Here is a 22,771-nt window from a genome sequence, read left to right as displayed (position 1 = left end):
AATGTGCCACACAAAGACAGTATTTTCATTCTTAAATGTAATTTCCTGTTTTCTAAGATGAATTTCCTAAAGGTGACAATGGTAACAATCTTCAATTTATTAAGTACAGTTGGTACTTATGGTAATATTTTTTTCTCTAATCATCATTTATCCCCTCTATGCCCTCTTCCATCTTCACCAACCCTCTCCCCCCCCCGCACAATCATCACACTGTTGTCCATGTCCATGAGTTCAGTTTTTTTCTTTTTTTTGCTCACTTCCTCCATCCCCCCAACAGCGCCCCCACCAGAACTGTCGCCTGCTACCTATGAATCTGTAACATTTTAATAACAGACCTTTTTTGTTATTTTCAGACTATTCAAAAGTTCATCTAACACAACTTTTGGAGAAGGCTGAAGTGATTGCAGGACGGATGCTAAAATTTTCTGTGTTTTATCGTAACCAGCACAAAGAATACTTTGACTATATTCGGTAAGGATCAAATTTAGCTTTATTAAATTGTATTCAAAATTCTAGGCTTAGGTTTACCTTGAGTCTAGTTCTGGGAAATAGCAATTTTAGTTTTCTTTTCAAAATAGTGAATTATACTCTGATTTTATTTCCCAGAATAATTAAGTAGAAAAAGTTAGATCATAGGATTTTTTCCACTTCATTTAGATTCCTTTCCATAATCATTCGTAATACCAATTCCTGTCTATTTGAGTAAAAGATCTTAAACCTCCAGGATTTATATTGATGATCATTTCATGTACACACTCCTCTAATTCTCAATAACTCAGTGCCTCTGTCTCATATCAACTACTAAATCTTCACCTCTTCTGTGGATCTCTTTAAGATGTTAAAAATGAGAGAACAAAAGAGTGATTATTTCCTGAAATATGGTGAGTCAGGTGGGATTTTTAGATTTCTGCCTAGGTGGAAAGCTATTATCTGTTTTCTTAAATTATTCATGAGGATGGTTTCCTTTTTTAAATTGTTGGTTTGAGAGGGAGATCCACTTATTTATGGATTCATTAGTTGATCTTGTATGAGCCCTGACTGGGGATCGAATCCGCACCTTGGCATATCTGGACTATGCTCTAAACAACTGAGCTACCCGGCCAGGGCTCTTTTGTTTACTTTTGAATTACAGAGTTTGGCCAGTATTTCTAAGATAGCCTATGTTTAGTCTTGGGAGCAGTTTCCAAGAATTCAAAAGAATTTTAAGCAATGGGTAATTTCAATACTTACAGCCCTTTTATATTTGTATGAGAAAATTTCAGGAGAGTAAATAGGCAGATGTGTTTTGTAAGTGAGACTACGTCTTTTAAAATAAATCCTATATATAGGTTCTAAAACTTTTAATTTATAATTAAAAATTATAGTAATCCCTATGTTATTTCTAAAAGCCTTGGTTTCATGTTAAACTCTAAAGCATTCTCAAATTGACAAGATTGTTTATGAAAAATTAGGAAACTTTGTTTCATACTAGCTTCATTTTTCTTAAATCAAGATCATGGTTTCAGATTTAGATCAGCTCCAAGTTGTGAAAAATGAAAAAAATAAAGATCATAGAGAGAGAAACTAATTTAGGTGGCCTTATTGTTCAAATGAAGTACTCTGCAATATCATATATGTTTATATATTTTGATGTCAAATCATTTCTGCCTTATTATATGTTTGAATATTTTATGAATACCAAGTTTAGTTCATGACTCTTTTAGCCGGTAAATTTTCTACCCTTAAGTCTATAGAACTCATGGTGGATGCCATTCACTTAATTTAGAGAGTACAAAATGAGAGATACAACAAAATTATACCTGTCAGCTGTTGGATAGAAATGACCATATATACTCACCAAGAAAGGTATTTCTTTTATTTGTTAAGCATAAAATTTTGGGGGGAAAAGATCCACTATTGCCATTTTCTGTAATAGAAATAAACACATCTTTGGTGTTAGGTTTAGATTCCGGGGGTACTTACTGCCAGTGTCTATTTCAGATGGCCACTGGGGGTCAGTATTCCTCTGATTGTCTGTCCTTTGGGCCCTGACCTTCTGTTTTCAGGTCCTTGAATACTTTTAAAATTAGCTTCATCTGTTTCCAAAAATTCTTCCAAGAAAAAAAAAGGCAGAGCATGGAATATGCAGAGTTATTATATACGTAGTTATTCCAATATGCTAGTATTAAAAATGTATTTACTAATAGGGAATTTTTTGCTGGATTTTTCCATGACAGTTATAAATTCATGTAAATTCATTTGTTTTTTTCTGAGCAGGAAATTTATTATGTTAAAGACCTCCAAGGTTTGCAACAGAACATTCTTACCTATGGTCAAGGCTAGAACTTAGCCATCTATAGGTAAGGTAAAAAATGCATTCTGCTTGATGTGATATAGGACAAACATTTGGGCTCTTGACAGGTGACTTTTAGGCCTATCACCATTCAAATCTATAAATCAGGAGCTTTCCCACTACTGTACCAAGCATTAACCGTTTCTTCTCTCTTGCAGAGAACATCATGGGGATGCTATGCAGCCCTCTGTCAAGGATAACAGTGGCAGCCATGGCTCTCCTATCAGTGGAAAATTAGAAGGCATCTTCTTCAGCTGCAGCACTGAATTCAATACTGGGAAGCCACCCCAGGATTCACCTTACGGAAGATACAGGTTTGAGATTGCAGCAGAAAAACTTTTTAACCCCAATACTAACTTATACTTTGGGGACTTCTACTGTATGTACACTGCTTATCATTATGTGATTCTTGTTATTGCCCCTGTGGGATCACCAGGAGATGAATTTTGTAAGCAGCGTCTTCCTCAACTAAATTCCAAGGATAATAAGTTTTTGACCTGCACAGAAGAAGATGGGGTGCTGGTTTACCACCATGCCCAGGATGTCATTTTAGAAGTCATTTACACTGACCCTGTGGATCTTTCTCTGGGCACCGTGGCAGAAATCACTGGTCATCAGCTCATGAGTTTGTCTACTGCAAATGCAAAGAAAGATCCCAGCTGCAAAACCTGTAATATCAGTGTTGGACGTTAATGCCCACTGTTCTTACTCTTATTCAGTCCCTTTCTTTCCCTTAGAAGCATTGATCCTCTGTTGTCCATTTTCATTACCAGATGTTTTCCACTGAAGCATGCATTTGCCGCTATCACCAAAAGCAAACTTCCACTTTTCAAATTTCATTCAGAGCCGTTTTAGTGTTTCCTATTCCCTACCCTTCCCATGACTTTCTCTGATGAAATATCCTGTTCTCCTTCTGACACTTTATTATCTAGATGCTGCAATGTTTTTATTTTTCCTTTATGCCAAACTTAACAAAACAGTTATATAGACCGCTTTAGCAAAATACAAAAATAATGGCTTATAAATGGTGTTTAAATATGCATTCATTTTTATCTACTGAAAAAATATTGGGATAACTCCAAACCGCATGAAAAGGTGTAATTGCAGCATGAGTTAAATATTGAAGTCTAGAATTGTCAGCACTTCCAACTTGTTGTTTGACAGTGTTATTTATGTTATTTATATTCGCTAACAGGAAACAATTACTGTTTCAACATAATAAATATAATAGAAAAATATTTTATTTGTATTGTATAAAATATTTACAATCATATAGAATATATAGTTACATTTTAATAGCAATTGTACACATGTCATGAAACCATTTCCTTTATCAAAGATGTAGTTTGTAAACCTCAAACAGTTGTGTATCTATCCTGTGACAAGTAGATGACTTTAATTAAATTATGAAGGACATTATTCTGATTCATAAAAGTTACAAAATACCAGGTAAATACAGAGAAAACAATTAAGACTCTGAAATAGTCAATATTCTTCCCACCCAAACTATGTGAATTTGTTCAACATCATGCTTAAACATTACAGAAAATAGAAATACAAACATGATTGGTACAAGAGAAAACGACAACTTTTTACTTATTTTTACAAAAGCAAAAACACAACAATATCAAGTTGACGAAACAAATAAAATATTCTGGCTTTTTTTCCAAGGTGTCATAGCAAACAATTTTCAAATCTTTCATTTTATAGAGAATGAAGAAAGCTCTTTGACTTGACTTTACAAAGTATAGACCTTGGAACATTAAGAAAAATGCATATTCCCAATGAAAAAATAGTTATATAATCTTAGTTATAGTAAACAAAAAGATTAGCAATCATAGCTATAATCACATTAGATATATACTGCAGACACTTACCTATCCAAAATACCTATTTTCAAATTTTAATACAATATTTTATTTTAATATAAACATCTGTCAGTTATAGACAAAGATAATTCACAAAGTACATGCTATCAGAATGAACTTTGGTAATCAGAAATGTAAAATTTCAATTAACATAAAATAATGTGCTATTTTTATATAGAAATAAAAAATTAGCAGTGACACATTCTATTATATTTTAGGGTACTAAAAGCCTAAGCAGACAAAGGGGACTAGGTAGATTTTTTTTATCACTTAAAAATCTATTAGAAGTTTCAAATAAATTACTTTCTTACTATCTATATTCCTTCCTACCAAAAAAGAAGTTTCTTTTCCTCCTCTTATTGAGTTTTTAATAAAATCATACTTTTTCCATCAGCATAAGCAGTCTTTGGACACTAAATAGACTTCCCTGAACCAACGGGTGTTTAGATTTGATAAAATATTAGATGTTTTCTGAAAATATTATACTGAACAAGTTTTCTCCTTGGCATAGAGGAAGTTGACTTTTATTTTTCTAATTATACTGTTACATATTGTATTTCCCCCCACTTAAATCTCTCATCATTTTTAATTACACTTGCCATCCCTTCTTAAAAATAGCTATTACTACCACTAAAGTGCTTCAGTTTTCGTTATGTCAAGACTACTTACTCAGCAAGAATGGGAGAGGAAAATAAACTTTATCTTGGATGAAAATGATCACAAACATTTCTTAAACCTCAAATAGTTTTGGCCACATCTTGCTTGCTGATTAGGACCTCTAGTAGTCTCAGTTTGGCTTTTATGTGCTTATATTCATAGTACTCATCTGCCATGGGTATCCTATCTTCCTTTTGTGGACTTCTGCAAAACAGAAAATACCATCTATTAGTTCACAATGAAGCAAGTCATTACAAATCCTTTCATAATTCTTGAGAAAGTATGGGGTAACAGTTTCCACTTGGTTTTTGCATTATGTCTTTTTTTTACCTTCCCTTTTACCTTCATTCACTCCCTCTTCCATGTATTATTTAAGAGTAACCTTTGAGAACTTCAATGTCATAGGTATCTGGCAAATACACAGTATAGTCCAACACACAGACATATCAATAGGGCAGGTGAAAGGGCTGAGGGGAAAAAACACCAGAACAAGGCATTCCTTGTCTAGTCATCCTCCCATTGTCCATGCCACAGGTCCATGCCTATACAGAGTGTTCCACCTTTACAGTGATAATGGTTAAAAAATATCAAGTGAAAACACTACAGAAATCATAGCAACAAAAATAGTTTATAAATGTATGGTAATATAGGGAAAAAAGCTCAATGACTATCTTACAAACATTAAATATTTCCAAGTTTTCTTGAAATTATAATACCTGTTTCTGCAAAAGTATAGTAGAATCACTGAGTTCTGTAAGAAATTTATGAGTGTACATTTCAGTGGTTCTCTTAGCAAACTATACTAAGACTAGACATGATAATGCATAGATTTGTATACATATGCATTCTAACTAGTACATGTTCTTGCCATGTACTTTGAACAACAATTGGGAAACATATGCAGTTAAAACCATTTGCCTTCCCACAAAAATGTTGCCAGGACATGTTCCCTAAAATGCAATAATTGCTTCAGGATCTCAGAAGACTCTTGCTTGATAAGATGGCCAATTGCTTTTAAGACATTTTTATCCATTACTTTGAAATACAATGGATAGATAACATGTGAAGTCACCACAACTGCTACTTAATATGCTGAATATAGAAAACAAATACTCTCCAATATTACTATGACTGAAAATGGGCAAATAGCAAATATTTAATGTTTTACCTATACCCCCTTCTATTTTCTCAGTACTGATAAAGATATATTTATATCTCAACAAATAAAAAAGCTAATCCCTAAAAGGTAGTTATCTACTTGTATTGCACCACTATACAGTGTTCTGCAATTTCCAGTACAGAACTCAGACTAGTACTCAAATCTATAGACAGGGTTCCTTTTAAATGTCAAAATTATGTACCATAATTCCTTTGCCTCCATTCTGTATTATAGGCCAAATTTATCATGACTGGGTGTCTAAATGCTGCCTTAATTTGTGTGTGTGTGTGTGTGTGTGTGTGTGTGTGTGTATATATATATATATATATATATATATATATATATGTGAATAAATTATCTATTTTATAGGAAAACAGGAATAATCCATTCTGTGACCTTCCCTGGTTCTGTATACTCCATTTTGGCTAATAAATAAGAGTGCATTGGCCCAAATGAAAAATTTTGCTAGTATTTCCTGAAGCAGTTTTACCATTACATAAAAAAATGCTTGAAGTGTTTATTAGCATAGTTCCTGGCTCATAATTGTTAATAATGTAAAATCAACATATAATGTCTCATGCATGGTAAATATTACAAGAACATTTATATTAGCTTAAAATTTTTAGTAATCCATGGTTATGTTACCTTATGGATAGTTAGGCCTTTCCAATAAAATGTCTTATGAAAACAAGTTTAAGATACATATTTTGTAGCCATGCAATAATTTGTATTATATCACCACTTTTGCATTTAGTTGAAATGTATTACCACAAGAGGGCATACAACCTCAGTCAAACAGGATTATCTGAAATGGATTCAGGACTAACAGGTTCAGGAGAATACTGTATGTGGAACATAACTAACTTCCCTGTATATCAGAGGTTATGCCAAGTACCATTGCAGATCCACTAGGCAAGACTACTAGTACAAAAAGTTCTCAAACTCTTTATAGTAGACTCCTTGGTTCAAATAGGTAAAAATATAAATGTAAAAGTTGTATGGAAATTTTATAAAAGGAAAAATGGAAATTGCAAAAACAAGAAATTATGTTTTATAGTCTAAGTTTTTAACGAATATTCTCACTAGATTAGTTAGCATCAGCAAAAAGTAAGTTACTTGGACTTGTACCAATCAATTGGAAAGGAAGATTCCAAGCAGAAAACTAGGTTGGTTACATCTGTATTTGCTAAATGCATAAAGTTTCTGACTTAATAGGTCCAGTTTTAGTGAACAGCCCTGAAGAACTGAAATGGAAACGCGGCTAAGAGGTGAGTAGACTTACACTTTTCCAAGATGCTTTAGAAAATAGCCTCTCTCCGTCAGGGCAACCCTCATTCTGCTGAAATGAAAGTTCAGGAAAGGCGGATGTGTAGATGGAGAGGACTACCAAGGAGCCAGTGCAGCACTGACTCCCACCTCTGCCACCTAAATAACTTTGTGACTTTGGGAAAATTATACCCTTTATTATTTAGGACTGATGACCCCTATGATAGCTATGGCTTCCCAAAATATTCCAGGAAGTGCAGTCATTTCATCATGTAAACAGGCTCAAGATAGTTAAGTGATTTGTCACTGTCTCTTCCAGAAGTAGATCAGTAACCCATGTGTATAATTTTGTTGACTATACACCAAAATTTAGAGGAAATTAATGGAGTACATAATGAGACACTTGGGACAACACAGAAAAAGAGAAGACAAATAGAGGATATAGCTAAATATTTTTGAAGGGGCAGAAAGAATCCTGACTAAAATCCTGAAATAAAAGAATTAAGGGCAGATCCTAAAGTTTAGGAGCGATATTTAAAGGAAAGGAAGAATTATTTAATAAATTAGAGAATAACTTGTAGAACAAATAAGTTATTTGGGCTGAAAAATCAGATTTTTTTAAAGGTTTAGGTAAATTCAATAGTTATTATTTAAAGTTAGGGATTTTTGGAGTTCATCCTTTATTTTTAAACTCTGATGTCATACTTGATAGTTACAGCCTTCCATAAAACATACCTAATAATGGATTATCAGAATGTTGCATTAGACAAATCCTGGGACTAAGTCATTATGGGAATTGTATATATCTTGCGTAGAGTCACTGTTCCTTAAAAACTTTTAGTTCATTCTTAACAATAGTTCCCCAGGAAATATTAACTTAAAATATTCCTCTGCAAACTTACCTTCCTGTTTGTTTAAAAAATTGTTCTTCAAATTCTCTTAAGGCTTTCCGAAGTCTCTTCTTGTCAGCCCTAGTTTCTCGGAGATGGTCAAGAAGTACAGGCCTATATCAAATAAAATATATATTTGCCATAACTGAGCTCTGGCATAATTGAGAGATCATGAGTAGATTTATCTATTTAGCAAAAGCATATAATGATACAGAAATGTTCTGCCTAAAAGGGTATCTTTGAATCAGTATGGCACATGTAGAGCTGACCATAGGGGAGCACAAAAATGGAGGAAAGTACTTAATGAAAACAATGTCATGGGAAAGGAGAGAGGACAAGGACAAATAGGAGGTAAGCAGACTGAGTCCATTTAAAAAGTGGTGAAGGTAAAGGGCATATCAGTCAATGTGGAAGAAACAAGACATTTTGAAGGAATACTCATCAGTATTTGGTGATAGACTGAAGAGGAAACCATTTTAAAGAAAACTGTATCCTTAACTAGAGTATGGGGAGAAGAGCAAAACCCTTGAGAATGAAATCAAGATCCCCAAAAAAGCTACATTGCAAATTCCACCCATTTCATTCTAAGACAAGAGAGAAAGTCATATACTTTAGAGAAGGAAATTGTATTTGGTGAACTTGTGTGTGGTTTCAGAACTCAGAGCTCTGAACTCCGGGCATTTTGATTTAAAAAAAATTCATTGCATTCAAAAAAAAAGTCTACCACCCCAAATAAGAATAGCTGCTTTAGAACAACTAACCAACCAATCAACAAATAAAGGAAAGGAGGGAGAAAGGAAAAGATGAAAGGAAGGGAGGGAGAAAGAAAGACTGATTTTCTGCTTCCAAACAGGTCACTCATCTGTGAGCTGAAATTCATGTACCAAATGCTTCTACAAGCACACTAAAGTCTCAATTAATACTTTAGTCCTTAATCTCACCTCATATATTTGCAGGGATTATATCCCTATCTTGGAGCATACAGTTACCACATTATAATACACATTAAAGAAAATCTCATAATCTGGCTAGTAATATACAAACCAAAGGAAGGTCAAATGATCAAGAGGAATGCCCTCTACTGAATGATGATAATGACACCACTAATGAAAAACCAAATAGATCCTGACTGAGGGGCCATTAGGAGACAAAGGGAGGATTATTTAACTTAAGGTCAAGGGGATTCCCAATCTGGAGAAATCATCTTTTGTAAATGAAGTGGACTATGATAAAGGTTTTAACAACTATTGACTCAAGATCTCAATTCCTTTTCGTCCAGTATTTTCAAAGGGCAAGAATTAGACTGGTGCCAGGCCCCGGGGAAAAGATGTGCAACTGTAGCAAACAACCTGAGCATTTATGGCATCTTTAGGGAGCCTTGGTTCCGCATGGCATTGTCTTCTCACTTCTCCAGTTAAGAAGACAACCAGATTATGCTTTGAAGGCCACTCTCTGATGGCGTTTTTTAAAGTCTAGCCCTGACCGGTTTGGCTCAGTGGATAGAGCATCAGCCTGCTGACTGAAGGGTCCCAGGTTCGATTCTGGTCAAGGGCATGTACCTTGGTTGCAGGCACATCCCCAGTAGGGAGTGTGCAGGAGGCAGCTGATGGATGTTTCTCTCTCATCGATGTTTCTAACTCTCTATCCCTCTCCCTTCCTCTCTGTAAAAAAATCAATAAAATATATATATATAAAAATAAAGTCTAATAGCGCTTCTGAATTTCATATATATATATATATATATATATATATATATATATATATATATATTACCACAGACCAGAAGGCATTAAAAGGTGACCCATTCATTCATTTTTAGGATTCACACTCACATGGTGGCTTCATGTAAATTGGACATGGAGAGGGCTGGTGGTTTGATTTCTTTCTTTTCATCTGGTAGCAGGACCCTTACAGGTTCAGTCTCAGAGTAGGTGAGGTGATCACCACCAGGAAGGTAAGATGCTGGATTTGGCAAAGAAAACTGTTGGCTTCTTTGTGTACAGTCTTCATCAGAGTCCTCTTCCTCCTGCTTATTGTGGGCAGAGTTAAATGAAGTCACAAAATGCTAAGTGCCTCTTGAGCAGTGGTTCTCAACCTTCCTAATGCCGCGACCCAGACCCTTTAATACAGTTCCTCATGTTGTGGTGACCCCCAATTTCATTGTTACAAATTCAACGTAATTAAAGCATAGTGATTAATCACAAAAACAATATGTAATTATATATGTGTTTTCCGATGGTCTTAGGCGACTCCTGTGAAAGGGTCGTTCGACCCCAAAAGGGGTGGCGACCCACAGGTTGAGGACTGCTGCTCCTGAGGAAGCAAAAACAGGATGGGGAACCATAGATAAACACCATGAAAACAGTAGATAACCCTTATGCCTACTGAGAACCAAAAAGGAAAAACCAAGAGGAACTCTTCCTCAGTTGCATCAAAAAATTTACAGAAGTTAATGAGCAAAGAAATACCAATGCTGGGCTAAAATGCTCACCAAGTTCATCTCTGTTTGTTGGGCCAATGAAGGCATAAGCATCCAAGACATGCAACAATCTGGGGTGCATTGCCTAGTAGTCCCTCCCTTTTATCCAGACCTTCTGGGCCACAGCTTCATACGTTATATGGGTCAGGATGGCAAAACACTTCCTGTCATCCAGAAATACTTAAATCAGATCTTAGTGTGGGCCATATAAAATACAGAGGATACTCAGAAAATTGACAAATTCAGGAAGAGTTCTATGAAAGCCAAAGCAAAATGAAGTTATTCATTCCTTAAGCTGTTCCGGTAATGCTTATCACAACCAAATGACTTTTTTGCGGAAAAAGTTCTGAAAATCATACCCCATTTTAAATTATATTTACTTAATGAGAAAATTCCAAAGATTATGAATCACTATTGTCGCCTTTAAAACTGTGGAAGTATAAATGTACTCAAGTATATTTAAATTTATATTTGTTAATATTTCCTTTTATATTGACCAAGTGACTGTTTGAATATTGATGGAGTAGGGTTTGTGGTGCTTTTCTAGTTCTGTATTCCCATAAATCATTCTTTATTAAAAGTAGTCTAACTCAATTTCAGTAGTCATATTTTCTATTGAAATAATCTACTTATATCTTTACAGTGATGGTCAGATGATACCAAAAACAGATGTTGCATTATATCAAGTAACACTGCCAATTATCTTGTTAAAGTTAACTAACATAACTTTATAACAGAATAGAAAGGCTGTCTAGCTGTGTTGTAAATTAGACAATGCCAAACTGAAATCCAAGGTTTGTTCTCCTCACCCAAGCAATGGAACAAATGTTAGCACTGACTTCCAATATTACAGTTGCCATAGATTCCTGTTTCATAATAGTTTTAATCATCAGCCACTATTAAGTAGAGTATCGGGGTGGAGGGAGACCACTCTCCTAGTTTTTGAAAATAACTGGCCTTTTTAGCAGCATATACTGCCAAGAAGGCTCCTTTATAACTTCCATAGTGCTGCCTCCCTAACCAAACATCACTCCAAAGCACAAGTACAGGTCTGGTTAATGCAAGCGTCCTGACTCACAATTGTTGGAATCAGGGAAGGCGTTGACAAGATTTGCTTGATAATCCGGCATCGATCATAAAGAGGCTTTATGAGGTTCTTGTCTTGCTTAGTTACCTGGAAAAAAAACAACAACACATGAAATTAATTACTGTTCCTTTCTCACATAGGAATTAAATTGATATTTTTAGCAGGCAAAAAAAGTTCTGAATCCTCAAAGTAACGGATTATAAAATATAATGCAACAGTAATTAGAAAAGGGGAAGTCATTTATAAGATACTGTATAAAGCACATGCCAATTTTCTTCTAGGAAAAGTTTCTTAAAGGATAGGTCCTAGTTTAGAAAGATGTTTTTAAAGCTTTTTGAAGGAATCTTCAATGTGTAAGTGGTAAGGAGTCTGTTCTTTAATTATTTTTTCATTCTTAAAAAACCAATGGGTGATCAAGACCTATTGATTTTTCTTCTGAAATGTTTTGTATCTGGACCTTTGTGATTATATTCACAAACATTTACCTCAGGTCTTCATCACTATATGCTTAGATTATATACTAACTTACTGGCTAGCTCTGACATCAAAACTATTTTGGATAAGCAATTAACTTCTCTGAATCCTCAATTTTCTACCTATACAAGGAGGTTAGAGTTTCAAAGCTCTTTCCAAATAAAAAATTCCATGTCTTGTTCCACTAATGCATTCTATTACCCCTCTGCTATATGACCCATCTCTCAGCACTATTTTCAACAGATTACAGGTACACTGTGCATAGAAGTTTAAATAGCTTCCTATTTACCTATGTATCCACCTTCCTACCTCTTCCATCTAAAGTGACCAGACTTCTCTGTTTGCTTTGCTTTCCTCCCTGTTGTATCCTATGTTAATTCACGACATATCTACCACAACCACCCTTTCATTCTGGACCAATGGTTCTCCTTTGGCACATAGTGGGAGGGGAATGATAGAAATTGCCCATAGCCCATAGGTATCTTATCAACATACAAGACATATAAGGGGAAGAAGTAAAGGTCTGAATTTTCAAAGGGGGTGGTTTTTTAGATGCATTAAAAAAAACTACTGTATATATGAAACTTTCTTTTTCATAAACTTAATGGTAATCTCACACAAAAACCCAAACTGAGACATGTAACTTAAAGGAAAAAGAGGCAACTGACCAAATTGGAGATATTTGCAAACAGATTTACTGTCAAAAATATATAAAGAACTCATAAAACTCAACATCAAACAATCCAATTAAAACATGACAGAGGACCTGAACAGACACTTCTTCCAAGAAGACAAATGGCTAGTAGATACATGAAAAGATGCTCAAATTCACTAGCTATTAGGGAAATGCAAATCAAAACTACAATGATACCACTTCATACCTGTTAGAATGGCTATTATCAATAAGACAAGTAATAAGTGTTGGGGAGGTTATGGAGAAAACGGAACCCTCATTCACTGGTGGTGGCAATGTAAACTGGTACAATCCAGCAATCCCTCTTCTCGGTATCTACCTGAAAAACTTGAAAATATTTATTCCCAAAGATATATGGATATATTATGTCCATTACAGCATTATTCGTGGTGGCCAAGATATGGATACAACCAAAGTGTCCTTAGATAGAGGATTGGATAAAGAAGATATGGTACATATATACAATGGAATACTACTCAGCCATAAGAAAAGATGAAATACTGTCATCTGTGACAACATGAATGGACCTTGATAATATTATTCTAAGTGAAATAAGTCAGAAAAAGCTGAGAACCATGTAATTTCACTCATATGTGGGATACAAAACTAAAATGCAGGCACAGACAACAGTATGGTGGTTACCAGAGCAAAGGGGGTGGAAGGGTAGAAGAGAGTACAGGAGGCAAAATATATGGTAACAGAAGATTATTTGACTTTGGTGGGCACACAAGGCAATATACAGATCATGTATCATAGAAATCTGTACTTGAAACCTATATGATCTTATTAACCCTAATAAATTAAATGTAAAAAATAATGAAATGTATTAAAGGGGGAAAAAGTGGGACCTAATGAGATAATTTCAAATGCTAAAGAGCTAATTGAGCCAGAAATAATACTAGCTACTTTGAAAATTTACAGTCCTCCCTTTGATTGTGTTGTGGCTTCTGGACTCCCTCTTAGGACACACATTATAGCTGAAATAGCCACTTCATGGTTTACTATGTTAAAGCTCTCTCAGGAGCAATACTGAGGCTTTAGATAGGCCTACATGCTAGTGCAGATGCTCTCTAAAGGACCGAACTTTAGCCTACCACAGAGATACTTGGTTTATTTGAAGGGGCTTCTGACATTAAATTGTTCAAAAGATACTTTATTGTAAATAATGAAAATAAATTGCCACTTAAACAAAGATGACATTTGAAGAACTCTTCGATTATTCTTTGATCTTCAGACTCTCATTGCATGTCCCTGTTTTACTTTGATGCCTCAGTAGGATAACCAACCATCCCAGTTTGCCCAGGACTGAGGTGTTCTGTAGGATATGGAATTTTCAGTGTTAAAACCAGCACAATCCATGGAAACCTGGGGTGGTTGGTCAACCTGTTCCTCAAAGATCTTAAAATTAACATGTCCAGAACAGACCTCTCGAGTTCGTCACTCCCACTCCCAATGAACCATCACCAACTTGGAAGCTTCCTTTTCTTCACTTTCTCCCACCCAGTAATTCAGCATGTCCTTTGATTTTATGTTCCAAATATACTCTGAATATATCTATTTCTTACCATCTCCAAGGTTACCATGTTAATCCAAGCCACCTGTTTTATTCTCCCTTTTCCACTCTTTCCCCCTATGATTTATTCTCCATGCAGCAATCAGTAAGATCTTTTAAATGTAAATCACACCAAATCACTTTTCCGCTTATAACCACTCAACAGCTTCCCAATACTTTCTACACCTGAAAGGTCCTGTGTGATGGGCCTGGGTCTATCTTTAACTTCATCTCATGCCAGCCTGTGCTCTAGCCTTCAGACTCGAGATTTGCAAGTAGACAAAGCTCTTCCTTCAAGGCCTTTATACTTGCAGCTCAATCTATCTAGAATGTTCTTTGCTGCTCTCTTAGCTTAATTCTTCTTTATTAAATGTCACCTATTGGTCTTCTTTACCACTCTTATTAAAGTAGAACGCATACCTATTATTTCCTATTATGTCATCTGTTTAATTTGCTCAGTACATATCAAAATCTTTAATGACTTTGAGTTGTTTATTTGTTGTTGCATCCAAACTCCCAGAAGAACATGAGCTCCATGAAGGCAGTGAACCTACCGTGGCTTCTATATCTTGTTTATTTTTTATATCCAGCATGTATCAAAGTTCACAATACATAGTAGGCACTCAAATCTTTCTGCAATGAACGACTGCCCACAAGTCACCTAGTATCTCCCTTTATTGTCACAATAATATGAGTAGGTATTACCTGTATTTTATAGAGGAGCAAGTTGTATCTCAGATAATTAGTTCACTTGCCAAGTATACACGGTTAGAAATGTCCCATTCAAGTGCTGAGTCCTGCTCTATATTGTCCCAATCCCAAGTCATCCCTCAGTGCCTTAGTCAACTGACTAGAGCATAGAATTAGGACTTTGGTATTGACTAAGCTGCCTTTAAAAGTGTGGTCAGGGTAACTATAAAATACAGGAAATTCCATCAGAGGCACTGAAGAAAGGAGACTCACAGATGTGTTATCCTCTTACTGGCTAGCATACAAGTCTAGAATCTGCAGGAGAGAGGATAAGTTAGCTGAGTGGGTGAAACCTATTCACTTGTCACAACATATATTGGTAATTTTTTAAGTCTAAAACTACTTCATAAATATAAGGTGGCCTTGGGCCCATTTCCACTTATAGATCACATGTCCCAATGTAAAGGACTAGTCCAGGTGCACATGATAAACATTAGGATTTGGCTTATGTTGCCATATTATGATTAAGACCAGATAATTTACAATAGAGCAGGTAAAGGCAGCACTCTCCTCAAGAAGACTTCCTTCCAAAATTAAATATGCTAGTTTGGTCATTCATCTGTCCATTCACTCAGGGAATATTTACTCAATACCTACGTATCATGAACAACAGACAGCCCTTCTACCCAAGAAGTTTAAACTACAGTGTAAGAGACAAAATGGCATAAAGCACGATTAGAGCGGTGATAGGCTAGCTACAACTCCTAATAAATGAAAGGGAGCCACACCACACTTAGAGTTGACACAGGAAGGATCATAAGGAAAGTTCCTTGGCATAAGTGAAGTGTAGCATAGATATGCAAGATGAGGCGAGATTAAGCAGGTAAATGATAACTGCCATGTTTTTTTTATAAAATATAATACATCTTTTTTGTTGAGCTCCAGGCTCATATATCCAAATACCTAATTGCCAACTGTATTTGGATGTCACATAGATTTCAAAACTAAGATGTCTAAAGCTGAAGACATCAGACATCTTACCTAACACTCCTCTAAAAACCCTACTTCTCTAGTCTTCTGTAAAATTCTACCTCATGCCTGCTTTGTTATTTTTTAATGGAATATGGAAAAATGGGATTATGATCCTAGTTTTGGGTTTATTTACTAATTTATTGGGGGAAACTGGGGTGGGGGGTGCGGAGAAAGGGATATGATAGACACTGTGTCTGCCATTTGCTTCCCATTAACAGGCAGTGCTATAACCTGGAATCATGTGGCGACACCCACAGGTCATGGCCAATGACGCTAGGAACTCATCCGACTGAAATTTCAGAGCCATTCTCCCAGGGATGTGTATGTGGTGCCAGAATGCTCTGATACTTTGGTCAAAACCACAATCCAAGTGGTCAAAACCACTGTGCAGTGTTGGTCCCATGAAGATGTGGCGAGGTACCTTAGAATCATCCTCAGAGGGAAGCTGCTCTCTCTTCTCCAAGCAAGTCAACACGGCATCTGGAGTCTCTTCTCCCGAGGAGCTTGGCTCAGGGCCCACAGCTTCTGGCCTCCCTTCTCTGGGGACTGTGGGTTGCCCACAGGACAGGTTTCTAGGTAGGCCTTTGGGAGCAGCTCCTTGTTCCTCCGACAGCTTCAATTTTAGTTCTAAGAGAAATGCCAGGAGTTACCATGAGCAAGGTAACTGGCCCTTATAAGAGCACAGACACTTTGAGGAATTCCCACTCCTTATGCCAAGTCAGCAGAAATGAAGAGTGCTGACAATGGCTTTCCATAGGGCAAGGGCAGTCTTGATACCAGGACTAACAGCATTAGCTCCCAGTGACGTGAACGCAGAGGGACCTCATGGAGGCTGGGATCTCATGGAGGTGAAGGATCATGTGTGGGAGCAACTCAGTGGTTTACATGTTAAAGTAGGAGTTCTGAAGGTAGACCAGTGGTACCTGGCCCCAAAGTTTTCACCTGTTACCTACTGTAGCAGCTGAAATTCTACACTTGTAGATTCATTTACTTGGGTTTTGAAAGTTTTGCAGTGATTAGGAGCCCCTGTGGAAACTCAAGTACTTTTAGAAGGCATTACACATGCGAATGTCAGAGGACATGCAAGAGGGATGGGAAAGGGGATGTGCAAGTGCCAGCCCCCACTTCGGAGATGTCATAGTTTGTCTAATGCCAGCTCTTACAATCCAGGAACCACCGCTATTGCCATATGGCTTTATATACACCTACATAATTTAAAAAGCCACCTGGGACTTATCAGGGAATTACATTTCAGAATATGTTAGGGGACTGGTTGTTTGAGCGAGGCTATTTAGATTGATTTCTCAATTACATAGCGCATTTTCTTTGTTTGATGTTTGCTTTTAGTGAGACACTGACGTGGTGTTTAAACACTGCATATTTTATAAATCTGCTACATCATTACAGTTTAACACCACTGAATTATTATGCCCTTTCAATTCTTTAATCACCATACTTCTAGAAATGTGGAAACTCTCCCATGTTTCTAAGTACTAAGTGAATGTGGAGAGAGGAAGAAAATAAATTATTGGTAAATAACTACAGTCCTTTAAAATGGATTTAGACTTAATTAACACTCACACCACCATCTCCAGAGAAAGAACAACACTGGATTATGAGGCAAGAGAACTGAGTTTTACGCTTAGCTCACCACTTCCCAGCTACATAAACTGTGGGCATAAATGCCCTCATCTGCACAAGGTGGTATGTGAAGTAAATGACTGCTGAGACCTCTTCTGGTTCTAACATCCAAGAATCCAATAACCCAGGGAAGTTAATGCTCCACATACTGAAATGTGCCTGGCACTGAAGCGCATCATTCCACTTGGGAGTCTGGAGTTCCTCAGCCTACTTATAAAAGATTTATTAAATGGGCCCAAACAACGAAGGAGACCCAGATCCCTTCATTTTCAAAACGGGGCCTCCAATCTCAGTGGGAGACAAGGTTAAAGGGGGCACAGTTGAAATAGAATTTAAAAAATGCCCTAGAGTACATTTGTCGTTACTTTACCTGCTGCTTTTCTCAGAAAGCACATTGTCATTATTTTAACTGCTTCTTTTCTCAGAAAAGAGACCCTTGGCTGGTTTTACCTTTGAGTTGTTTGCGACCTTTAGCCAAATCATTCATCCATTTCAGGACTTCGGGATTAGAAGTCTTGTCACCATGTGAAGGCTACCAAGGGAGGAGAAAATGGGGATGGGAAGGAAGGAAAGAGAGAGAAAAAAAGAAAAGCAAATTTTTAAAACAGCTAAACACACAAAGACAGTTCCAGAACAAAACCTATAAAGCTGGGAGATGAATTCCGGCATTAAAAACTCCAGGTGATGAAGTTGCTTCCTCCACACCTTCATTCTTGTCATGGACATTGTTTCTAAACATGCTGGTTACCCAGCGTTTTCACAACCTCCTAACCCAGTGGTTCTTAACCTTCCTAATGCCGTTTCCCAGACCCTTTAATACAGTTCCTCATGCTGTGGTGACCCCCAATTTCATTGTTACAAATTGAACATAATTAAAGCATAGTGATTAATCACAAAAACAATATGTAATTATATATGTGTTTTCCGATGGTCTTAGGAGACCCCTGTGAAAGGGTCGTTCGACCCCCAAAGTGGTCGCGACCCACAGGTTGAGAACCGCTGTCCTAACCACACCAATGCCCCTGCAGTCTAACCCTCAGTCCCCTTGTGGGCCACTCCCCCCCCCACACACATTGCCACGACTTTGTTTGTATCGATGTGGATGACTGCACTGATACAAACCAGCGTTACTTACTTCCTTGTGCTCACATCCATGACTTATGACCACAACCTGCCTGGAGAATACTGGAATATTTAGCTCCTATCAGTCATATCCTCCAAGCTGAACAAAGGAGACCCCAGGTTCTCTAAAACCTGACAGTAGTCTGGGAAGTCAGTATGTCACCCAGACTTCCAATCCTCCCACTGTTTATAGACTCAGTAACTGGGCTAATGTTAACATTAAGCTTAATCATATGTGTGTGACCTTGAGAAAAGTATTTAGTCTCTCTGTCCCTCAGTTTCATCCATCAAATGAGAATTATAATAGGGATGATGTGAGGTATAAATTAGTTAATATATGCAAAACACTGAAAAACATCCCAGGCATACACTAAACACTATAGATGTATTAGTTAGAATTACAAATATTATTATTATTACTAACAGGGATGGTAGGTAGCAGTGCTACTACCAGACCTTCAAAGAAACACTAAATACATCTTCACCAACAAACAAATATGTAGGGGTATGTTTGTCCTACCAAGTAACTAATCATACTAGGGTGTGGCAATAACAATATATGTTTTATTTTAGATGGCTCTGTTAATATAAATCATTCACCTTGATTTCTGAATTTCTTCGCAGAGCATAAAAGTGGATTTTCTACAGAAAAGAGAAAGTAGGAGATAAGAAGAGCCAAACATACATAGCCTCCATCCCCAAAGATCAGTAAGAAACTTTCTTAAAAGAGTTGAGGCCACCCTGTTAACTGAAATGCAGGCTCAACAAGATTAATAGTTACTTTGAATTGAGGAATATACAGAGAAATATTGAGTAATGTTCATGATAACATAATCATAAACATCATAATAATAGTCAGAAACACTGCTTGCGGTCAAGTCTAGGGGCTCTGCCATGTTTCTTTATGGATCCACTAAATCCATGTAACAGAGTTTTTGGTGAGGCAGAGGCCTAGGGAGATGACTGTGTTCCTCTCAACTTCAAAGGGAAAAACTGCTGTGTGACAGGATCATCAAATGTGTAAGGGATTCATTAGATTAATTGTGAAACATAAGACATGCTTCTAATACTCCTAGAATGATGTAAAAACCATACTTTCTAAATCAGGATGGAAAAGATGATTGAAGGAGATTAACAGTGATTATTTTTCCCAGGGAAGTTCGGAAGGGATACTATGGTTTCCAAAAGGGAAGTCCAGGTTTCAGGACCATGGACAGTGAGATGGGGGCACACCTCCAAAATACAGAACTTAGCTTGGTCCTATCCATGGTTGGCTAGAATGATGCCCTGTGCTACTTCCTTGATAATACAGTCCAGGGCTTTGGCTTTGGAATGTATATCAAGTCCAAATCCCATTATATGGACAATCAGTGTACATTTTGTTTCTCTAAATCCTCACAGAATTCTCCACTCTGATCTGAAGAATCAGAGTCTTTGAAACTTGTTTTTTTTCACTGGATATGCTCCACATAGTTAATGCCATCTTTTGAAATACTGTTAAAAACAAAATTTTCTGACAAAATATTTTAAAGGCTGAAATTTTCTGAAATGAATTTTTTATTTCCCTGCTCTTGGGGGATATTTCAAAAGAGGTTAAATCAAGCTCACAAGGGTAGCAGCTTTCAAATCACATGGAAAGTTTTCATACACAGGCTTTGAATCTTTAAGCCTTCTAATTTTTGAACTGAATAATTCCAGTTTAATAGACCCCCAAAAGCCATACACTCAGATACTACATTGTAGGTTTTGTTCAGGGAAATAAAAATGGGGTTCCAGTGTTATATACCGAGGATACCACTGGGCCAGAATTGTGGTCTGCTAAAGGCAGTTCAGAAGACAGTTTAGAAAGATTTCTGGATTAGGGATGAAAATACCTGAATTGATGTCTGGCTAGATCAAGTCTTTGCTGTGTGATCCTGGAATAGTCACTTCCCTTCTCTGGGCCTCAGTTTCTCAATGGTCAAGTAAGAAATAAGACTGCCTGAACTCTTCTCATTCTAACTTCTTTAATTACAGTGAAAGTGGACATCCTTTTCTAGATCTATGAGTCTAACAATAGTTAAATGTAAAATCGGTTGTAGGGAACAAGCATGGTTTTGGATAGGAATGTAAGGTGGTCATACTTGACAGAGAGGAGAAGATGTACTGTATGTTATACCAGGGCCTCAGACTTGCAAGCACAGAGGCCTGGCAGGAACTCAGATTCAAAAATTAGCACTGGGTGCTATTAATTCCGTAGTCAGGATGCCAGAAGGAAAGCCTTACACACAGCAACCAATTAAAGCCCGCTGACATGTCCAGTCTCTCAGCACAGCACTGCACCCTGACAGGAAGGCCGAGGAGAAGCCCTGTTTCCTGAGACAATGGCAGGTTCTGATGACCCCACAGACTGACACACACTGAAGCAAGGGTGAGCAAGAAGCCTTCCAGCCCAACGGTGCCGGATCCGTCCATGTGCATGTGTGAGTGTTTCCCTGTGTGGGCCTGTGTCTGCTCTGGCGCCAAAGCTCCTCTAGTCAAAGGCAGGAGGCGCTAGGAGACATTCTCTTCTAAAACAGGCAGGTGCTAGGTGGCCATTATAGTTGAGAAAAAGTAACAGGGTCTGTGACTGCATGTAGAAATGTCCAGCAGAGATCTAATGTGTCCACTTCTGCCTGTTCCAACATCACTTAAATAGATTCAAAAGTGGATACTATCTAGGACCACTGACTCCCTTTGTGCTAAACACTGTAACAAGTTTATGTGCGTACTTCTTCTCTTAATGCTCACAAACTTCTGAAGTCATTAGTGATATTAACTCCGCTTTACAGATGGATAAACTGAGACTCAGAAAAGCAAAGAAACAAGTCCAAAGTTACAAAGTTGCTAAGTGTCTGTGCTGGATTCAAATCCAGACCAGTCTGATTCACGAACTGCTGAGTAGGAATTATTAACAGAGCCTGGGAATGGAGCCCCCTACTTGTCACTCAACAGTTCCCAACGTGAGGGCATCACAGATCCAATAACACTCCAGGAACAAACAGGGAACGTCAGCTTCTCTCAGGAAACCTGGAGCTTTCCAAACGTGGATATTATGAATTTGGCTTCTACTCCTCCATTGTAAAACCTACTCAAACTCAGTCTACCACCCAAGCCTGAGCTGACAGAGCAGAACTACATTACAAGTTATAAGTCTTCACTGGGCCTCACTGCCTTACCTGTATACTCCCAATGTGTAGAGCACCCTCCTGCTCTATAAAGGACAATACATAGCTGTGACTCCCTGGCTTCAGAGAAGGGAATAATTTTTAGTACCCCAACTTAGGCTGTCCTGACAATCAGATTTTCTCCACTTTGCAAAGCTAAAAACCATTCCTTTAGTAAATTTAAAGCCACTGTGGGAAATACAAGACAGAATAGGAGAGTGGCACATCACCCACTCTCACCTTCCTCCCCAGAACTTATCCTATACTCACAGAGGCCTGCGGATTACCCCGTACCAAATGCTTAGTGAGCCTTTCAATATTTCAAGATGTATTAGACGTTATTCTCTGTTCTCTTTTATTCTAATAACTAGCTGATCTGGGCCCTCTGCCAAAGACCCAATAACTTTGTGCATTTCTACATGAACATGAATTTTCTCTATGACATGGTCACCATTAGAGAAAATAAATAAAACTAGCATTGCTCAGGCCAGTGTGGTTCAGTTGGAGCGTCCCATACACCAAAAGGTCACAGGTTCGATTCTTGGTCAGGGCACATACCTAGGATGCTGGTTCAATCCTCAGTCAGGCTGTGTACAGGAGGCAACTGATCAATGTTCCTCTCTCTCTTTCTATTTCCCTCTCC

General features: G+C 37.3%; 2 protein-coding genes across 3 annotated transcripts in view; one reads left to right on the top strand and one right to left on the bottom strand.

The window, feature by feature from the left end:
- The window catches only part of PHYHIPL (phytanoyl-CoA 2-hydroxylase interacting protein like), a 36,789-nt gene extending 33,226 nt beyond the window's left edge, over window positions 1–3,563 (top strand). The window contains exons 4-5 of the mRNA XM_081104473.1: window positions 354–471; window positions 2,491–3,563. Of these exons, the coding sequence (XP_080960599.1) occupies window positions 354–471; window positions 2,491–3,025 (653 nt within the window). The 3' untranslated portion in view covers window positions 3,026–3,563. The remainder of the gene's footprint in view (window positions 1–353; window positions 472–2,490) is intronic.
- A 347-nt stretch (window positions 3,564–3,910) lies between these two features.
- FAM13C (family with sequence similarity 13 member C) overlaps window positions 3,911–22,771 on the bottom strand; it is a 127,070-nt gene continuing 108,209 nt past the window's right edge. For both annotated transcript variants that reach the window (XM_081104472.1, XM_081104471.1), the window contains 6 exons: window positions 18,272–18,353; window positions 16,602–16,807; window positions 11,730–11,825; window positions 10,005–10,201; window positions 8,185–8,286; window positions 3,911–5,061 (listed from right to left, as the gene is read on the bottom strand). In XM_081104472.1, coding sequence (XP_080960598.1) covers window positions 4,938–5,061; window positions 8,185–8,286; window positions 10,005–10,201; window positions 11,730–11,825; window positions 16,602–16,807; window positions 18,272–18,353 — 807 coding nt within the window. In that variant the 3' untranslated portion in view covers window positions 3,911–4,937. The remainder of the gene's footprint in view (window positions 5,062–8,184; window positions 8,287–10,004; window positions 10,202–11,729; window positions 11,826–16,601; window positions 16,808–18,271; window positions 18,354–22,771) is intronic.

Source organism: Myotis nattereri (assembly GCF_964212035.1).
Source record: "Myotis nattereri genome assembly, chromosome: 13".
Lineage (NCBI taxonomy): Eukaryota > Metazoa > Chordata > Mammalia > Chiroptera > Vespertilionidae > Myotis > Myotis nattereri.
Note: the sequence above shows the minus strand (reverse complement) of the source record. Positions and strands in the feature narration are given on the sequence as shown.